The 20901-nt window shown below is 39.1% G+C and overlaps 1 protein-coding gene across 2 annotated transcripts; it reads right to left on the minus strand.

Annotated features, from left to right (window-relative positions):
* Positions 1-20901, minus strand: LOC129438362 (GTPase IMAP family member 8). 2 transcript variants are annotated; one of them, XM_073862829.1, is made up of 5 exons: positions 20690-20901; positions 5036-5692; positions 4239-4943; positions 1621-2283; positions 1-1540 (listed from the first exon to the last, which is right to left on the minus strand). In XM_073862829.1, the coding sequence occupies exons 2-5, from the start codon at positions 5682-5684 to the stop codon at positions 1386-1388; spliced, it is 2172 nt and encodes a 723-aa protein (XP_073718930.1). In that variant the 5' UTR covers positions 5685-5692; positions 20690-20901; the 3' UTR covers positions 1-1385. The 2 variants fall into 2 exon arrangements, with proteins under 2 accessions (XP_073718930.1, XP_073718929.1); XM_073862828.1 differs by lacking the exon at positions 20690-20901 and adding an exon at positions 8204-8381.

Below are 20901 nucleotides of genomic sequence, written 5' to 3' on the forward strand. Positions count from 1 at the left end.
AAAAACGCTTTGGAAAAGAGAGTCGGGCCGAGTACCAAAACACACTTGTAGTCAATCAGCAGTAAGGGGCGTGTCTAACCGACATCGCTGCCTGGGTTGTGTATGTGTGGGGCGGGTCTATCAACAGAAAGTCCAGATTCTATTGGGGTAGGGGCGTGTTTGTTTAGGTGGTTTCAAGTGTCAACATTGGGATTCAGAGATCATGGAGCTCGCTATTAAAGGCAGAGTCCACGATGTTTGAAAAACGTGTTGGAAAAGGAGACGGCCCGACTACCAAAACACACTTATAGCCAATCAAATCAAATCAAATGCCGGTTTGCGTATGTGTGGGGCGGGTCTATCAACAGAAAGTCCAGATTCTATTGGGGTAGGGGCGTGTTTGTTTAGGTGGTTTCAAGTGTCAACATTGGGATTCAGAGATCATGGAGCTCGCTATTAAGCGCATTGTGATCATTCACAGCTGTTACTCATCAACAACCGTTTTTTAACACGTGTTAAAGTATATCATAAAAAACGCTTTCATTATTCTTCTACATATCCGTGCATAAATTTCAAGGAATATGACATTTAAATATTAAGTAGATTGTGGTCCCCTCCTGTTTAGCAATGTGTGTTTATGTTAAAACTAAAACAAAGTTTGTCTTTATAAGAGTTCTGTTGCATTTTCTGACATTTATTGAGTTGGCTCAAGCAATTTCGATTGGAGAGCTTTAGTAAAAGTTACATGACTTCCGGTAAAGGAACATAGGGAGCATCAATGCTCTTCGGTTTTTGCATTGCAGGGATTTTAAGGGAACTAACAATCCATTACACTGGAAGGATTTTGCATTCAGGCAGCCCTTAAAGTGGCCGTCAGTGTCCCAAAAACATTGTTAGCGAACTATGGTCGCTGTTACCATTGAACTCTGTTGGTAATGACAGAACTTGTGACCATAGTTACTTTTGGGAAACGCACCCCTGATTAGTGCTCTGACTGAACAAGGGAGCTGATTGAGACGCAGCCCATGTCTTGCACTGAAACTGTACAGTATATGGCATAAAACATCATGCTAAAACTAAAACAATTTCATTAAATAACAAATATTAAAGCAATTAAAATTATATATTTTTAGTACAACAATTGTAATGGCTAATAAAATATTAAATCAAATCACACCATTCAGTCATGCACACAAGTGCAACAGTAAGTGAAAAACTTTTGGTGCAATCCTGATCATCGTAACATTCTTGACAGTGATGAGACATATGACAGAGGTAAAACAAATACATGTACGAGACAAATGACAATTTAAAGCAATCTAATAAAAATGTTCAAGTGTTCAAGAAAGTACTAAGAATGCTTTTCTCAATTTACGGAGCTCTACAAACCCAAAAATACTGTAAAGCTAAGGGTCCATATCAAATACTTCATCTAACTCAGGAACAGAGCCAAGTGACTCCAATCCTGAACTTGTTCCTGATTTCTGTGAAACATGTGAATCTGCAGTAGAGGCTTTGATCTCCGAACCTATTCCTGATGTAGGAGTACATCCTTTGGAAACTGTAAAGAAAGAAATTCATAATTCAAAACCAAAAAACACAAATGTATTATCTGTCTTTTAAATAAAGTTAAGCTCTTACATCCCATTAGATCATCCATACTCTGTGTTGTTCTGATGGGTACAGCAGTTTTTCTTTCTTCCTCCTCTAAAGTCTCTTTGTCTATTTTATAATGACGTCCTCCGTTCACTGTCATCATCTCCTCTATCTTCTCCAGCAGTTTGGTGACCTGTGACCCATCATCACACCTGTTCTTGATGTTAAGGACATGATACCTGTTTCCACATTTCTCAATGAGCCACAAGAGGGCATCACCTTCACTTGCAATGAATAACTCTATTGGAGTGTCTCCCAGTTGATCTCGATCAGTGAAGAGGACCAGAGTATAACTCCAGACTCTTTCACCAAGAGGCTCCATGATTTTCTCTATGGCGCTCTTGTCTTCCTCAGAAAATGAACAGTCAACACACAGGGTTAAAATGAATGCGTGTGTTATGGAGCAATCCATAACGCTTCTCAAGAGGTTGAGTTTAGTATCTTGAATTGTCTTGTCAAAAGGGGAATCTTTCTTAAAACCTTGTGTATAAGCAACAGTAAGTTTCCTTCCAGCATTTTCCCCGTTTTCTTTCATATTCTCTCCTGATCTCAAAAACGCCTCTCTACCCAAAATGATGTTCCCTGCTGAAATCTTGCCAGAACAGTATGGCCCGAACATCACCATTCGCATGTCGAAATGTTCTGTATCTGCATAGAAAGAAACAGGGGGACAATACTACAAAAATATTTGCCATTTAAATACTAATAAGTTATGGATTAAAGGCGGGTGCACGATTTTTTAAAAAACACTTTGGAAAGGGGAGTAGAGCCGAGTACCAAAACATACTTGTAGCCAATCAGCAGTAAAGGGCGTGTCTACTAACCAACATCATTGCCTGGATTGCGTATGTGTGCGGCGGGTCTATCAATAGAAGGTCCAGATTCTATCGGGTAGGGGCGTGTTTGTTCAGGTGATTTTAAATCATGCACCCCGCCTTTAAAGGGAACACATTATGCCCATTTTTAAAAGATGTAATATGTCTTAGGTGTGAATAGAATGTGTCTGTGACGTTTCAGCTCAAAATACCCCACAATTCATTTGTTATAGCATGTCCAAAATGCCCCTATTTGGGTGAGAGCAAATAAACGTTGTTTTTATGTCTGTACCTTTAACTCTTTCGCCGCCATTGACGAGATATCTCGTCAATTAAGAGAAAACGCTTCCCCGCCAATGACGAGATGTTCCGTCTTTCCGCAATACCGCTATTATCCACCAGGTGGCGCACTTCCGCAACTTATACAACCCGGAAGTAGCGCCTCATGTGAAAGAGAAAGAACTCAGCTTTTTGCTCAAAATTGGGTGTTTTTGAAGAAACCTACCCATGTTTGAGAGGTGATTACAAGAGAACTAATGAAGGTAGGATGAAACGTTTTTTTTTTTTTTTGAAAGCAGAGGGTCTGTTCTTTCATCTGATATATTGTTTGTTTATATATTTAAAGAATAACATTTTCTGGAAGGCATTAAAATTTTGTGAAAATCATGAAAAATGCTGGCGCTGGCTGGCAACTTTTTTTAAAACCGCTGGCGGGGAAAGAGTTAAATGCAAATGAGCTACTGCCCTCACTTCCTTGCCATGACAGTAAGCGTTTTTGGTTAAAAATAGATCTGATTCCTGTGAATACAGTCTGAGATAATAATAAATTTAGCCACATTAGCACTACACCATTAGCCTGGGTGCCAGCCGATCTTAGCCCCGCCCACAACATTTTGAGAACGGGAAGATGGGTCTGGGGTTTCTGCGTTGAGGAGCTACTATGCTAGACCCAAAGCTGGTCGAACCAATCAAATTGTCAGGGCGGACTTTATACGATGATGGACAGATAATTAACAGTAACGTAATGCACCACGTCACCAAAGAGCGCGTGTGTTGAATCTGTTTACAACGAAATGGCTGCCGCTGTAGAGTTCAGATGTGTGGATTCTGACATTGAGTCTGTTCTAAAAGATATCGACAGAGCATTGATTTTAAAAGAGGAACAGAGAAACGCGAGCAAGGCATTTGTTGATGTTTTTGCCGTCCTTCCTACGGGAACTGAAATGGGTATCATGGCGATGCAACTCGGCGTGCATGACGAGATGGATATAATTAGCAGTCGTTGCCAGCTTCTGACGTAATTTCAACATAACACACTCTGTTGCTCTGATTGGTCGTAGGTCTATCCAATTGAGTGCAGAGGCATTTTTCGGTTGAGACACGCCTCAATAATTATAGCTTATAATTATTGCTTAATTAATAATTATAGCTTAATGGAGCGGTATCAGACTCAAATTCTGACTAGAATTGAGTATGACAAGGTCAGGCTACTACACCATGCTAATAAGCCCATTAAGAAAAGCTTTTGGGTAAAATTAATCAGTCTGTAAGTGCCTGTGGGCAGGGCTTTATCAGTGTGACATCACACTGACAAGAGAATCGAATCAAAACAGCATGTCTAATGAGACTGCTTTGGTTTAATGGGGATTAAAAAAGCTATATTTTTTTATTATAGGGTTGTTGTCTTCACACACTGCCAATGCACATTTATATCCAAACGCTGTGTAAAAGTGGATTTTGCATAATAGGTCCCCTTTAATAAAATTTTTTTGTAATGTTTTTACTCACCTGACAATAAATGCCTGACTGCATTTCTTTTTTGCATTTCTTCCTTCATCTGTTTTGCTTTTTCTTCTACTTTTCTTCTTCTTTGTTTCACCTTGTCTACGTTTTGATTGTTTATCTCATATATTTCTCCTTTGGCTCCTGCGATCATCTCTTCTATTTTCCCAAAAAGCTTGGTCACTCCATTGGCATCATCTTTATTCTGGTTGTTGAAGACATGATACCTGTTCCCACATTTCTCTATTATCCACTGAAGAGCTTCCCCTTCACTCTCAATAAACTGCTCAATGCTTGTTTCCCCCAGCCAGTCACCAAATGTAAAGAGAACGATCATGTGATCCCAGATTTTGTGACCGTGACAAGCAGCATGTTCTTCCACTGCTTGTCTGTACACTTCGGTGAATGCGACATCCACTCGTATTACCAGCAGAAAGACATGAGGTCCTGGAGGACAAAGAGAGGAACTCAATACGATTTCATCTTTATAGAGCCTGGGCGAGTATTTTGAACAGAAATTTCTCCTTCTTCCTGGAGTATCGACTACAGTGATGTGTCTTCCTGACACCTCTCCGTCTCTTATCACGGATGTAATGGATCGTTTTAAATCAAATGCAGATTTGCCCAGGATGGTGTTTCCAGTTGAACTTTTTCCAGCTCCATTGTACCCCAGGAGCACAATTCTCAACTCTGACAGGTGATGTTTATTTCCTGGTGGTGACATGACATATAGGGGTAAATACATAAACATGATATTTAAACAAAACGCTTACCAATTGTTTACTAAACACCACACAACTTACCAACTGGTTTGTTCAGACTTCTTATTCTTCTTTCTTCTGCTTTTTTCTCCTGTGTTCTCCTCTTCTCTTCCAAACATTGTAAAGTCTTTTTGTCTATTTCATAATGTCCCCCATTGTTTTGTTCCACTATGTTCAGTATTTTCTTAAGCAGTTCTGTGATCTGAGATCCATCATCTCGGATTTTAATATTAAGAATATGATACCTGCTCTCACATTTCTTTAGAAGCCACTGGATAGTTTCACTTTCACTTTTTATGAACTGTTCAGCTTTAGGTCGATCCATACAGGTGAACAACACTATTGTATGCCTCCATACTTCCTCACCAAAACATTTCATATTTTTACAAAGAACATTTTTTTCTTTTTGTTTGAATGGTGTTTCCACATTTAAAACCAGGAGCAAGACATGGGGTGCACATCGAGTAAAGCTCAAGAGAATTTCTTGCTTGCACAGTTCGGGGTTTTCATCATATGGTAAAGGTCCCCACCAGCCAGGCGTATCCACCACTGTGAGTTTACTCCCCGATATCTCCGCAGATTTCTCCACACTTTGTAAAGTTGATTTTAAGTCAAACTCCTTTTTCCCCAGGATAGTGTTTGCTGCTGAACTTTTCCCGGCATTCTTCGGACCAAAAAGTACAATCCTCATGATAATATCTGTTAAAGACAGTTAAGAGAACCGTCAGTGCAAACAGAGAGACTTAGGGAATGTTAAATAATTGATGTGACTATTTTATGTCTCTTAAAATATAACCCCCCTTTGCATTTAGGATCTATAGTGTATGACATTGTTTGCTGGTGCTGCTCAGGTGATGCTAACTTAAGTGAAAAAATTAACACTAATGCTGCCTTCAAGTGGAGTTAGAAATGATCAAATAAAGTTAACAATTGGGAAACACAGGATTCTACATGATACACGAGTTGACACGTTTTGAGGTAATGTATTTTCACTGATTGTTCTTTAAATTAGGCTATGTAGGATGATTTTATGTAGACAAAAACCTCCTAAAGGACATTTTATAGTTGCTTAAACTGTTGGGACAAAAATTAATTATTCATGTCGTTTTGGTTACATTCTGTATAGTTTTGTTAAATATTTGTTTGATTTTCCAACTTGAAAGCGTTACTCGAAGGTACGAGTTTCCTCCATGCACTCAACAACAGCAAAAACAGAGACACAGGGATAGCTGCAGCTTGGAGAAAGGGGCGTGGCAAGAGGTAGGGGCGTGGCAGGAGGTAGGGGCGTGGTAAGAGGTTTCTCATTGGTCAAAGAAGCTTCCTACTGGCAACTATGTTGGCCAATCAGCAGTAACCATAGTTATACGTCATTTCATTTAGACGGAAAGAAGGCGGAGGTAATACATCATAGGTATACATGTGCAATATAGTTTGTTGGTCTCTTTGCTTGGCATCTTTCAGCTTTGGTAATTATTCAATTGTTGTTGACAGACACATGTTACGGTGAGAAGAATTAAATCGATGTCCGTTCTGTGCTCTGAGTGTTTTTAGACCTTGTGAATATCACAAGATAAACAGTCATTTGCAAAGCCACAGAGATCACGCGGTTCGCCATGAAGGGGGTCTTCACTGTGCGTTCTATTCTGATAGAGAGTTTGATGGCTTCTGTTCTATGGACCGCTACTATAGTATGAATCAGTGAAGGAAATGAGTTTTGACTTAGAACACAAGCCTATGACAAATTCAATTGATGTTTCAAAAAATTCATTGTTAAAATGACTACTGTATAAATGTTTTTTGAATAAAATGGGGTTTGTTTTGCTTAATTGATTAATGTCACTTAAAAGAAGTTTATTAAACCGTTTTTACTGTATTTTAGAATTATGTGGTCAGTATTTGATCAAACACGTATATATGTGTATGCCTTAATACAGCAAAAACATTTGCTGTACCACTATTATAAAAATAACATTACTTTTATTTTGTATGTACTTTAAATAAAAGTACAAAATTAGTATGACTTTAATAGTGTCGGAGAACATTTTTATCTTTAAAATAATAAATAATAGTTAGTTTTTTAATGTTTTTTTTATAGTTCAAGTACAGACATTTCAAGTATAATGCAATAAAAAGCGATGAATACAAAGCTCAAAATGTGTAAATCAGAGAATAACAATAACAAGTATTAAATGAACAATACAAATAAATACAAAAACAAAAGTTTATGAATCAAGGTAGTTATAGATATTTAAAAAACTTTGTTTTGTGATCTCATGTTTGAAAGTGTTTCAAAGTATACTGTGAGATCAGTCTTATAAAATGTAATATGAGGGTTTCTTTTATTTGTGTCTTATGCATATAAAATAAAATTCGACAAAATTATTTAATTATATCGTTTTGTTTTTCAAAAAAAAAACATGGGTTTTGGAAACAAAGTAAAATGTCATGAGGTTCTAAATTCTAATACTAGGAGTTTCTATTTTAGGAATATCTATTTTAAAGTCAGTCCAAATTAAATAGAAAAAGGGCAATACAAAAATAAATGTTTAATATCTTCAAGTGATGTGTAAATGAATGTTTTTTAATGATGGTCCTAAAAAAGTCGCGGTGGTGATGACGTCATGTAACCCGCGCCATACAGAAGGTTTGAAAGGTAACGTACTTTTGAATGTATTCTATCATTATTGCTATTTTCACAGCGAAAGAAATGTATTTTGTTTTGTATAATTATTTATGTAATTATAGTGATTAAGTTTATGGCTCGCTTTTATGTGGATCAGGAAGCTTTTTGTGTCCAATTAAAAAGACCTTCCTCATTCCTCATGGCACACCCCATTTCTTTCCGACCTCATGGCACGCCCATTGCTCCAGCCTGCAGTTAACTCTACTTAAAAACAAACATACTCGACATCAGGAAGAGAGAGTTTTTTTACAGACGTATTTGTGGGATTGTTCATTTCGTCAGATGATGTTAAAAGTTGAGGAAGTTTTTGTCGTTTTCTCCTGTTTTTTTTTTTTTAAGATTTAGGCTGTATTTTGAAGTCAAATGTTTGGATATCCAGGTGCTACCGAGTACACCGGTAAACCTTGTATACGTATTATGTTTAAAAAATATATGATGTACTTTGTTAGTATTGTATTGACCCCCCATCAAAACAGAAAGTTTCTCAGTCATGCCTCCCTCCCCAAATCCTCATTTCAAGATCTCACCTGAGTAACAACGGGAGCTTACAGTCTCCATCTTCAGTTCTTTATCAGCTGGTAAAGTTGTATAATTAAAACAAAAGTTTAATAAAGGTAATAACGTATTTTAAGAGACATATACTGATTAATTGCCCAGCATTACCAGTAGCCTATAAAGACTAGTTCTTAGTAAAAACGAAAGTGAAATCTGATGCAACAATATGCAAGTACACCTGGCTGTAGACTGCAGATCGGCGCCCCGCCCATAACACTTATCATAGTAGCACAGTAATGACGTTGACGCCTCGGTAACCAGGAAATGCGGTTGAAAACATGCCTGATCTAAGGTGAACGAGTATTATGTAATGTCTGTGTAGTATTTTAAAGCCCTACATTAAAAGTATCTGTTCCAATCTGCCATACAGACATCTTATAGGCATGTTGTTTATAAACACTTGGGTCAATTATAGTTTGGCATATGGATTGTGGCTTAAACGCCCACAGTAATCTTTACCCTGCCATTCTGCAGGTGCCTGTGGTTCACAGCTATGGCAATGACCTCCACTGTCATCTGTACAGCTTTATCCAATGCCAAATTGGGGACTTTCCAACTACGGACAAACTCTGTCACATTGGAAGCCTGGTCGCTTGAAGGTATAGCAAGTTCACCATTGGGATAAAAGTTTATGTAAAGACCACAGACTTTATTCATGAATGTAGTAGTCAAAGTAATTATGAGATAGTGGTTCCAGTCAATGGCTGTTTCTCAATTCCAAGAACGCAAAGAACGGACTTGCGTCCTCGTGGAGATCGGTCTTGCCAGGCCACCTTGGAAGAACGAACTCAGAAGTTTTGCCGCAATGACTTCTGGGGCGTAAAGCGATTTCAGCAAGTCTGCACTCGATGGATCCTCGATATCAAGAACACATCCGGGTATTTTCATGCGTCCTCTGTCCTTGCGTTCTTGAGAATTGGAATGAACTTCGACCGTTAATGATGACGTAGAGCGAGGACACGAGGACGCAAGATCGCTGAAGAACGCATATTGAGAAACAGCCAACGGGTTGGTTACCCGTAGGTACACGCTTAAAAGTGGCTAAAACAGTTGGATTGTGCCATTCCCAAAATTCACGGGCGGGGATGCGGGAGGATAATTAACTGGCATTGAACTCATAACGCTGATGGCAATGCCACCAATGTCCACAGTAACGCATGCCACAAAAAAGGCTTTTGCGTTGCCACTGTGTTCATTTTTAGACTTCGAGTGGCAGTCGGTGACTTCTTTTTTCAAGGGCGCCCGATGCGAAGTTTGTCACAACATGTATGTAGCCCGTCATGTGTGTGGTTCCTTTTTCAAAATATTTGTTATGCGCGTCGAGGGATCCTGTGTGCATCACGTGTCTTGTCAAAATAAGTGCCTGTTGCAGACGCGTCTAAAGGGTTTATGAGAGACGCTCGCGTTTGCCAGATACTCGCATAATCTCATGCCTAATCAGAGTTTACTGGTAAGGGAGTGTCTTGCATGTATTTTGTGAACGTGAGCGTCTCTTTTATCATAAATAGTTTTGACGCATGTGCAGCAGGCACTTATTTTGACAAAATACGTGATGCACATGGTTCACATGATGCCAGAAACACAAATTTTGAAAAGGCATGCAAAACACATGACACTCTGAACACATATTTTGAATTAGCGCCCCTCGGATGAGCAGTCACGAGCCGTCACTGAGGTAGACTGAGTTTTTTATGACATATTCTGCATGTGCCCATGAAGTCCAAATAGCAACAGTCAAATGTGTAGTACAGGGGTCGGCAAGTAACTTTGGCCGGTAGATGGCGGGCCAACTGTTGTTGGCACACTTACGTCTTATTTTGAATTAGCCTAGTATAGGCTATCTGATCTTTTGTCAAGAAACATTGTCTTTATTTCCTATTTAAAAGACGAAAGACGGCATTAAAAATAGCTAAAAACATGGTAATGGGTCTGTGTATCATTCGTTCAATCGTTTTTTTTTTTCAAATTAAAAACAAAAATGAAAAAAATTAACCACCATGGGTTTTCTGATTGTATGCTCAGATAAAAAAATTAATTACTGGATTAGACATTTTTTTTATTTAACTCATTTATAGGCATAATATATCAACCCTATATCACGCAAATACGTGACTATTTCACGTATGGACCAACGTGAAAATGTCACGTTTTGCCGGGTTTGAACGTGAGCATGTCACGTTTTCTGTTTGTGTCACTTTCACGTTTTGGTTACTCAACTTTTTTGTCCTATTTTCAAACCATTTTCGCTTTGGTTTAGGGTTAGATTTGGTGCTTGTGTTATATGTCACTTTAAGTATTGGTTTATAAAAAAAAGATACAAGACTTATTCTTTTATATTTTCTAAACTTTAACCAATTGTCGCCTGACGTTGGGGTTAGAGTTTGTTTATGTAAGGATGTCATTTTATGTAAATCTAACCCTAAACCGAAGCGACAATGGTAAGAAATTAGGACAAAAAAGTTGAGTAACCAAAACGTGAAAGTGATAGTGGTAATATTACAGGCATTTATGCACTCATGAAATACTCTTACAGTCCGACTTTTGAACTATTCCTTTTTTTATTAATATTTATCGGGGACACACACATACACACCTAAGGTTTAAGGAGGTCTCCGCTGGACTGTTTTTTGTCCAGCTCCGACAAGGTTCTATTCATACATTCATACACTTTGTGTTCACCCGCTTTATTTCCCGACCTGAGGGGTCCGCAAAACTTAACGTCACGTTTCCAGAATCTCACATTCAAATGTCTCTAACCAAAAGAGACAGATAATTTTAAATGTTATACAAAAATTGTGTTCGTGCCAATAAAAATATTATTTTAACATTGTTTTCATTGTATTTATAATGAAATATAAATAATAAATTAAATAGGACAAAGCCTCTCACTCAAATTTCTCACCATCATAAACCGAGTTGGTTGCGGAGTTGCTGTTCAAATTGCTGAACATCCTCCTTAGCAAAATTTATAACGTTTTAAACGGAGGTAAAGATCAAAGAACTATGCGTTAGGAAAATTAATAATGGCTTTATTTTAATAGACATGTAAAACCATATTTTGGCGGATTACTTTCATTTTTTTAACGAATTTACCTGCCCATTTAGTCTTACTAATTAATGTTAAACGAACTTGACTTGCTGTTTTCGAAGGCAGGTCGAACCTTAGGTCGGGCTCGAGCCCGAAGTTCAAGTAGCAGAAAACAACAGTATTCCTTTCAAATCTACTTTAAAAGTGTATTAGTTAAAATATTACTGCAGTAAAAGAGTTTATTTTTATCATATTTTGTAGTGGTTTCTAAAAGCCAGCAATTACAGTAATTTGCAACGGAGTTTAACGTCTTCACGCGTGATGAATTGACATGATTTACGAGGTAAATTTGCAAATGATTCATGAAGTCATACCTCTGCAATTATTTGATCGATTGTGTTTTAGAAGTATGCTCAAACTCTAATGATAGTTATGATCGCGGTAGAGAAAGAGAACGAGAAAAAGCGGCCCGTTAAGATAGCTATTATACGCATTTTTTTCAGGACATTCTTGCTATTTGTCAGTGTGTTATACGCGAATAAATAATAATGAAAAAAGTTCAAAAGTCGGACTGTAAGCGAATGAGACTTACAGGAAAGCATGGTTGCTATTCAAACCCTTATTAAAACCCTTATTAAAATGTAATCTGTTAGTACCTGATCTGTTTAAATTTTTTTCATTGGTATATGTCTGCTAAGGTGTTCAATTCAAATTTGTCCGAACCCGTTTTCATTCATTTTTTTATTTATGATCTGAGCGCACATTCAGAAAACGCATGGTTGCTATTCAAACCCTTATTAAAACCCTTATTAAAATGTAATCTGTTAGTACCTGATCTGTTTAAATTTATTTCATTGGTATATGTCTGCTAAGGTGTTCAATTAAAATTTGTCCGAACCCGTTTTCATTCATTTTTTTATTTATGATCTGAGCGCACATTCAGAAAACGCAATTAAAATTTGTCCGAACCCGTTTTCATTCATTTTTTTATTTTTGATCTGAGCGCACATTCAGAAAACGAGTCGTTTGATTTTAGTTCAGGAAATAAATAATAGAAAAACAAGTCGTTTTTCTTTATTTTCTTTTTGGTTTTGATTTGAAAAAACGAATGAAGGAATGATACACGGGGCCATTTTTGTAAACTGTTATTGTAAAATAAAAAAAAGACTTCAAATTAATCCGGCGGGACAGAAAATATTGCTACACCTGTTGCCGACCCCTGGTGTAGTAGTTAGGGTCACACATAGCTGTCACCGGGTGACTACAATAGGGCGGAACCAAAAGTGGCGGAGAAAGGTTCCGCCTGAAGATGGTTTCCGCCCGGGCCCGGTTTTTAATTAATTTTACTTCCTGGTCTCCCTGCCAGCCCTGATAACGAGGGAACTAGCAGCAGGTGTGGCAAATTGATGGAGCGATTTGTGATTGGAGGTGAGGGTGAAGGCAAACCACATAAAAAGGGCCAAGGAAGCACAAAGGAGGAGAGTGGTTTTCGGGTGGGAGTCCCTTTTCTGCCTTGGGCAAACACGAACACACGCTCCGTCCCTGGAGGAGCCGAAGGGCGCCGTTGATCCGCTAAAACACTTATGGTGTAAGGAAAGAGTGCGGCTGCCAGAAGAGGCGAGAAGGACGGGGCGGTGAAAATAATTAAAGGGACACTACACCGGTGCTTGTGGTATACGTTGTGTACGTTGTGTTGCTGCTTTGCAGACGGACCACGCTGGTCGGATCGCTCTCCTGGGGGAGAGAGTAAGAGACAGTCAGCGGACGAAGGAATATTGTGGAGTTTACGTGAGAAAGAGTGGACACAGAGCCATCGAGAGCACAGTGAACAGAGGTTATTGGCAACCAAGCGTGAGTAACCGCTGTGATACTTCTCTGTACATGACTTGTATGAAGAGTTATCCTGGTGTGTGTTCTTGTGTTTCGTGAGGTCCCTGGCCCCACTGGAGAGGAGAGCGTGGGTGAGCCGCGGTTGACCGGAAGCACGGACGAAGCACCGCCCGCCAGTAAGCCAGTGGCCCTGTGGGAAAGAGGAAGTGCAGGTGAGCCAGGGAAGTGATAACCGACACGCCGGGCCTGTGAATACCACACATCTCTCCCTCATTTGTGATCCAGTTGTTGCCCAACCAGTCTCTCGAGGTCGTCGTGGTCAGGTGGCAAGGACGATCTAAAATTCACGTGACGTGGTATAAGAGTGCTGTGGGTGAGTTTCACTGATTGATGGTGTTTACGCTTGACTTGCTGTGTGTATGCTGTGCTTGTAGCGTTCAAACTGCCCAGCCTCTGACGAGACACGAGATGATGACATCTGTTGCGGCCTGAGTCCTATAGGGAGAGAGAGAAAATCAAGCCTTGTGCCCGGGGTGTGACAACGAGAGCTTCGTCTATACACCACTTACCTGAACCAGTGAAGCTCGGTGTGGGAACGAGGATCCCCCGGCACTGTGAGTAACGCAACCTGTGGAATAATCTGTTCTGTGCTTATAGCAACTACTTACCTGAACCAGTGGAGCTCTGTGTGGGAACAAGGATCCCCCAGCACTGTGAGTAACGCAACCTGTGGAATAATCTGTTCTGTGCTTGTAGCAACTACCTACCTGAACCAGTGAAGCTCCGTGTGGGAACGAGGATCCCCCGGCACTGTGAGTAACGCAACCGGTGGAATAATCTGTTTTGTGCTTATAGCAGCTACCTATCTGAATCAGTGAAGCTTGTGTGGGAACGAGGATCCCCCCGGCACTGTGAGTAACGCAACCTGTGAGATAACCTGTTCTGTGCTTATAGCAACTACCTACCTGAACCAGTGAAGCTTGTGTGGGAACGAGGATCCCCCGGCACTGTGAGTAACGCAACCTGGAAATAACCTGTTCTGTGCTTATAGCAGCTACCTACCTGAACCAGCGAAGCTTGTGATCCCCCAGTATTGCGAGCATCAGCGAAGGATTTACCCTGGTCGGACTGTGTTCGATTCTGCCTCCAGGAGAGGCGGGGCGCACCACGGATTGCTGGGCCAGAGCCCCGGTCCCCAGTCTTTTCCCCAAGTGGCCCTGGAGGCAAGGAAGAGCCACATTAGTTTTTAAATTGCCCTTTCCCCCTTTTCTTTTAAATATTTAATAAAGTTTATTTTAATTACAGTACACTGGTCTGTCTGGTCATTGGGGTGGTCTTGGGAACCTCCTCGAGGTGGAAGAACTGAGAGGGGTGTGGCCTTTAGTGTATTCGGGTCCGCCCCCGGCCGTGACATAGCCCAACAGGTTCCTACTGGCTTCTTTACACAGATGGGGTAGGAACCATTCATCTGGCACTCGTCATCCAAACTACAGGTGATGCCAAAACAAGAGCGTGGCATGACCTGCAGTCAGATGGCCCTCGTGTATAACTCAGAGACCGGGCACGTTGACATTCACCTGGAAATTACAATTCAGTGAACTAATATAAACTTGAAAAAGTGGTTGTTCATGATCAGATAAATAGTTTGCATAAGAGCAGTGACAAATTCAAAAACATGTTGCACCTCGGATCACACGGAAATTGATTTTTAGAATGATAGTTGCGCTTCAGCATTGAAACAAGTGAAGCATGTATTGTTGCTGTTGTGTTGTTAATATATGCAATAATTAATAGATTGTATCATGTATTCTATAAATACAGCAACTGATTGCAAGAGAAGAGTAGGCTGTGAGGAGGATACGCGCCAAAGAAATTAAAGTAACTAAAGATTGAAACATGCATATACAGTATACACGGTTGTTTTTAGGCCATCACATATACACAAGTTATAAAACGAATCAAGAAATGAAAAACAGGCTCATTCAGTTGAAGCTTTTTCTAATAAACAGATGGCAAATCAATGTCAATTTCACTAAAAGCTCATAATATTAATCATATGAAGAACCATACGGGGTGATATAGTTCTATAGAGCACACTATGGTTCTACATAGGTGCTAAAATGGTTCCCTATTAGTGAACACTTTTTAGCACCGTTTGTTTTTAAAGTGCAGATATACAAACACACAGAGCTAGTTGTTATATTATAAGACACGTAGTGCAATGCTGCCATCTAGTGTTGATACCACACACTCCATTAAGACCATAAAGTGCTGCTCTGTGCAAAAAAAGCAGTGCCAGGATATAAGTGCTAACCTAAATACTTGTCAGTCAATAATGGCTATGCATTAAGAATGCATTTCACCAACCTGTAATAGCTTACATATGAAAATAAATAGCCCAGACTCACAACTTACAAACTTCACCACGGCATTTATATTATCTTCCTCTTACAGTTTTGTCGGGCAGTGTGCCAGGTAAGTAGCTCAATATGGCACAATTAATGCATTTGCAAATTTGCTGAGCAGAGCGTGAATATAAATAAGAGAAAAGAAGTCCTGCCACTTAATGCAGCAGAATGGCTTGCTGCAAAGCTGGCCAAATAAAGACAAATGAGATTGCGCCTCCATACCTACAGAGAACTGAAACCTGCAGTGTACAAGCACTTATGGTCTATATAATATCAATCAAGTCATTGATACGTCCTTACGTCTCTTTGCTTATAAAGACTTTAATGTAAAAAAAAATCAAATAGACACACTTAGAGATGGTTGCCAACACATATTTACATGTATAATAAATAACAATGTGTATTTATCACTCTTGTGCGCGCTCCCACACACGCATTTTAAATATTTTGAAGTTGTATATGTTAATATAGTTTCGTTTGTGAACTATTAAGAACTAACAATGAATCATTTATAAATTACATTTGCATTTGGCAAACACTTCGTATCCAAAATGACTTACGGTGCATTTAGTCCACTCATTTATTTATCAGTATGCATGGGAGTCAAACCTGTGGCCTTTCAGCTGTTTTTGTGATATCTATTGAGCTAGTAGGAACATTAACACGTTGAACTATATTAAAAGATTTTACAATAAGACGAATGCTGTTGAAAAATCCAGTAAAACTTTGTATTAGTAAACATTACTAAATGCATTAGCTAACATAAACAAACAATGAACAATACAGTTTGTAACATGTGATATTTTTTGTTAATGTCAATATTTATTCATGTTAGTTCATAGGCATTAATTAATGTTAAAGGTGACATTTCACAAGACTTTTTTAAGATGTAAAATAAATCTTTAGTGTCTCCAGAGAACAAATATGAAGTTTTAGCTTAAAATACAATAAAGATAATTTATTATAACATGTTAAGTGTGAGCAAAAATGTGCCGTTTTTGGGTGTTTCCTTTAAAATGCAAATAAGCTGATCTCTGCACTAAAAGGCAGTGTCGTGGTTGGATAGTGCAGATTAAGGGGCGGTATTATCCCCTTCTGACATCAAAGGCAGAGCCAAATTTCAATGACCTATTTTTTTCAAATGCCTGCAGAGAATGGTTTACCAAAACTAAGTTACTGGGTTGATCTTTTTCACATTTTCTAGGTTGATAGAAGCACTGAAGACCCAGTTATAGCACTTAAACATGGAAAAAGTCAGATTTTCATAATATGTCCCATTTAAAGGTGCTCCAAGCAAATTCACGCGTTTTAGACCATAAACATTTTTTGTTACATTCAGCAAACATCTCCTAACTATCTGCTTGCTGCCTGACCGCTGATCAAACTGTAAAAAAACGCAATCTGTGTAGACAGCCCAGGCTCTACAAACTGCAATAAAAACACAGTGGCCAAACCTACCACCATGAAACAGAAGAAAGTGTTCCAGCCAATAAACAACAAGAAGGATTTGGGGGTCGGGGTTGGGCGCATTCATGAAAGCACGGAAGGGAGAAGGAGGAGTTAGCTACGCTCCGTTTGTTGGAAAACAGTTCAAAAAGTGACGTCACACAGATTCACGTAGAGACGCCTTTAACAGTTACAATGCTTGATTTTATAAATGTATTAGTAAATGCCGAAATAAACATGAACAAATGCCACAGAAGTATTGTTCATTGTTAGTTCATAATGCAAAAAAACTAATTGGTAACAAATACAACCTTATTGTAAAGTGTTACTGAAAATTTGTATAGACCTATTCAGTGAGAACAATAAGTATTTGAACACCCTGCTATTTTGCAAGTTCTCCCACTTAGAAATGACGAAGGGGTCTGAAATTGTCATCGTAGGTGCATGTCCACTGTGAGAGACATAATCTAAAAAATAAACCCAGAAAAGTTCTATTTTGGTCTCATATGACCACATGACTTTCTCCCATGACTCCTCTGGATCATCCAAATGGTCATTGGTAAACTTAAGACAGGCCTGGACATGTGCTGGTTTAAGCAGGGGAACCTTCCGTGCCATGCATGATTTCAAACCATGACATCTTAGTGTATTACCAACAGTAATTTCTTAGGATCATTGAGACCCCACGAGGTGAGATCTTGCATGGAGCCCCAGTCCGAGGGAGATTTACAGTCATGTTTAGCTTCTTCCATTTTCTAATGATTGCTCCAACAGTGGACCTTTTTTTCACCTAGCTGCTTGGCAATTTCCCCGTAGCCCTTTCCAGCCTCGTGGAGGTGTATAATTTTGTCTCTATAGTGTCTTTGGTCTTGGCCATGTTAGCAGTTGGATTCTTACTGATTGTATGGGGTGGACAGGTGTCTTTATGCAGCTACAACCTCAAACAGTGGCCTCTAATTTAGGATAATAAATGGAGACTAACAGGTCTGAGGGTCAGAATTCTAGCTGATAGACTGCTGTTCAAATACTTATTTGCAGCTCTATCATACAAATAAATAGTTTAAAAAATCATACATTGTGATTTCTGTTTTTTTTTAGATTATGTCTCTTACAGTTTTCAGACCCCTTCATGATTTCTAAGTGGGAGAACTTGCAAAATAGCAGGGTGTTCAAATACTTATTTTCCTCACTGTATTTGATAGTTCATGACACCTACTGCATTAACTAATGTTGCCTTTTAAGTTTTAATACATAAATTACATCAACACTGTACTGTAGTTCCCACTAAGGCCACCGGTTGCAGTAAAACATTTTCTAAAGAGGATCTTTCACTCTCATCCCACACAAATCTAATATTAAAATAAGCAGATATACGCAAATTAAGTTTTAATGCGATGATGGAATTCATAATTGATATTCATGTTTTAAAGATGAGTAAGTGGGTCATTTTGATTCATGCCATGCATATTCACATTAAGAACAAAGCTCTTATCACAAAAGGTTTTGTCTGGGATTTATACATGCAGGCTGACAGCTGAATATGCAGCACCTGACACATCATTGCAAGGCACTGAATGAAATGAATAGTCAATCATTGCATTGCATATAAAGTGTTACTATAACTATACATCCTGATCAATCAAAAAATAAATAAGATGCCCAGCCGGTGCCTGAACAGCGACCACCGGCGGAACCAGTTTAATTCGCTTACCCGTTCACATACCCCGATAGTATTTATACAGTATATATATAAATATATGTATCTCTCTCAAGGGTTTTTTCCCTCCTAGGAGTTTTCCCCCTGGACTAGCCAGGAGGGTTTTTCTCCTAGGGGGGTTTTTCATCCCCTGGAGAGTCCGCCACCTTTGGCTTAACTTACTACTTTACTGTATACGTTACATTATTACTATGCTCGTTTTTCTATGCTTTTCATACATCTATTAATGCAAAGCTGCTTTGAAACAATTAACTATTGTGAAAAGTTAGTTATAAATAAAATTGAATTGAATGAATTAAATAAATAACTGCAGCACAGGACATCCTCTCAAAACCGCATTACTTTGTGGGATCGCAACCGGAGAACAGAGAAGTCAACAGAGAAGATGTCCTAATATTACACCGTTACGCAAAAGGATGATCGGGAACATTTGCAAGCAAAATTTTAACCAGAAAAATATTGCGTTACATTAAAAAAGCTATTTCACCGATGAGTGATGTTTGGAGAGCTCCTGTGCTGTGACATGGACATTTGATTTTCCTGTTTGTTGCCGTTGGCATCCCTAGCCTGCAGCAAAACGTTATACCAAACTCAAGACTGTGCACATTCTTGTAACACAGTCGACCAACCAGCATTGTCCTGCGGTTTTAGAGGGATCCATCACATGACACAACTCAAAGGAATTCATATTACGTAATAGTTTTGTGATGGAAACATTTACGTTGTGCTGTAAGTTACATCATACGGGTTTAGGAGCACTCCTTTCGCTATTCACATGTATTGTAACCCTATAAGCGCACAAACCAGCCTGCTGATTTTCCTATACAAATGATAACTGCCTATACAATTGTGAAAAACATCGAGGTGTATGCAAAATAAATAAATAGTACTTTTGACTCCTTTTTCTAAATCAAATATCTGTTTTTGTTTCCCAAACCGCCACTGAAACCCCCTCGAGCTGTTGTTCATATATGTCTCTAACTGTGAACTAATTGGGTAATGAAGTGTTTTAATTTCTGAATGTCAACGCATCTACCTGAGCAAATCACCTAAGGCTTTGTTTAGCATCATGGAAATATGTGACCTGCTTTTCAACTCAGATTGTAAAGATACTGACCGCGCAATCTTTGTGCTTGAACGTACAATATGTCCTGAGCTCATTTGTTGTGGAACGTGCTAGCTGATGCAAACCTTGCAATTTGAAACAAGTTGCCCACGTCCCCTTCACGCACCTGCACAAAAGGGCTAGTTTTTGTTTGTGCCAGAGGAGCAAAGATACTGTATATCTAGACGACGCCCATTCACCTGCATTGAATCATGCTGTGGTGATCTGATGATTGATTGTAAATAGTTGTCATTTCTAGGAAAACACCGTTCGCAGAACAGCTCTGCCGTACCCTTGCCTTCATTCCGGTCCATCAAAACTTTACAGAAGTGAGCTTATGACTAAGATATTTGTGTCATCACACAGTTTATTCTTTTCTTGGAAAACAAAGCAAAATATTCATGCATTCAGTGGCACATCCACATTTCAGTGTAATAAAATGCAATGTAAACATCCCTTCCCTTAATACATCTGTCAAATCACGGTTAACAGTGTAAGCGAAGCGCTTATTGAGTATTTAAAGTACGCACTTAAATATAGCATCCATTTCTCTAACGTCCTCATTTAAGAGGAAATATGTCATATGGTTGAAAAGGACCTACGTCAAGCCTTTTCATGTGGTTTAGGTGTCAGCACCGAAAATGGTAGTAGACGTTTGAAAAGACGAGTTTTATTTTTGCTGACAAAACAAGCCACTTGATCGCTCTTGCCAAATGTGTTAAACTCACAAGAATCGGAAATATACTCTAGAAGACATTCCTGACTGTTTATGCCTTCGGTAGAGTCTTTGTTTGCCTTTATTAGACTTGTCAGACCGTACCAAGCACCTTTTCAAACTAGCTGTTTATCAGATCACCCGTGACACACCGAGGATTAAGTCACGTATTGGAGTGTGAATAATAACAATGCATTTTATAAACCCACCTTGCGAAACGTGTGCAGGCCTAACATAACCTTAGATTTTCAACAGCTGTGTGAATGCCAGCAGAACCAGTACTGTACGTTTGCTGACTTCAGCTGAACGATCCGTTAGAAAGGGCCTCGGTGAAGCCCTCGGGGTGAGCGTTATTTTGGCAGTGTAGACTTTCAGTAGCTGTGTGGAGTAACACCTATGCCTGCAGGTTTTCAATGGGGCT

The sequence above is a fragment of the Misgurnus anguillicaudatus genome, chromosome 24 (genome assembly GCF_027580225.2).
Source record: "Misgurnus anguillicaudatus chromosome 24, ASM2758022v2, whole genome shotgun sequence".
Taxonomy (NCBI): Eukaryota; Metazoa; Chordata; class Actinopteri; order Cypriniformes; family Cobitidae; genus Misgurnus; species Misgurnus anguillicaudatus.

Bases quoted from the DNA above. Each gene is read 5' to 3' on its own strand.
- LOC129438362 (XM_073862828.1), bottom strand. From the start codon at position 8,234: ATGGAGACTGTAAGCTCCCGTTGTTACTCAG. The intron at 2,284-4,238 runs GTGAGTAAAAAC...CTTTCTATGCAG, and splicing joins AGTCAGGCATTTATTGTCAG to ATACAGAACATTTCGACATG. The intron at 1,541-1,620 runs GTAAGAGCTTAA...CTTTCTTTACAG, and splicing joins TATGGATGATCTAATGGGAT to TTTCCAAAGGATGTACTCCT.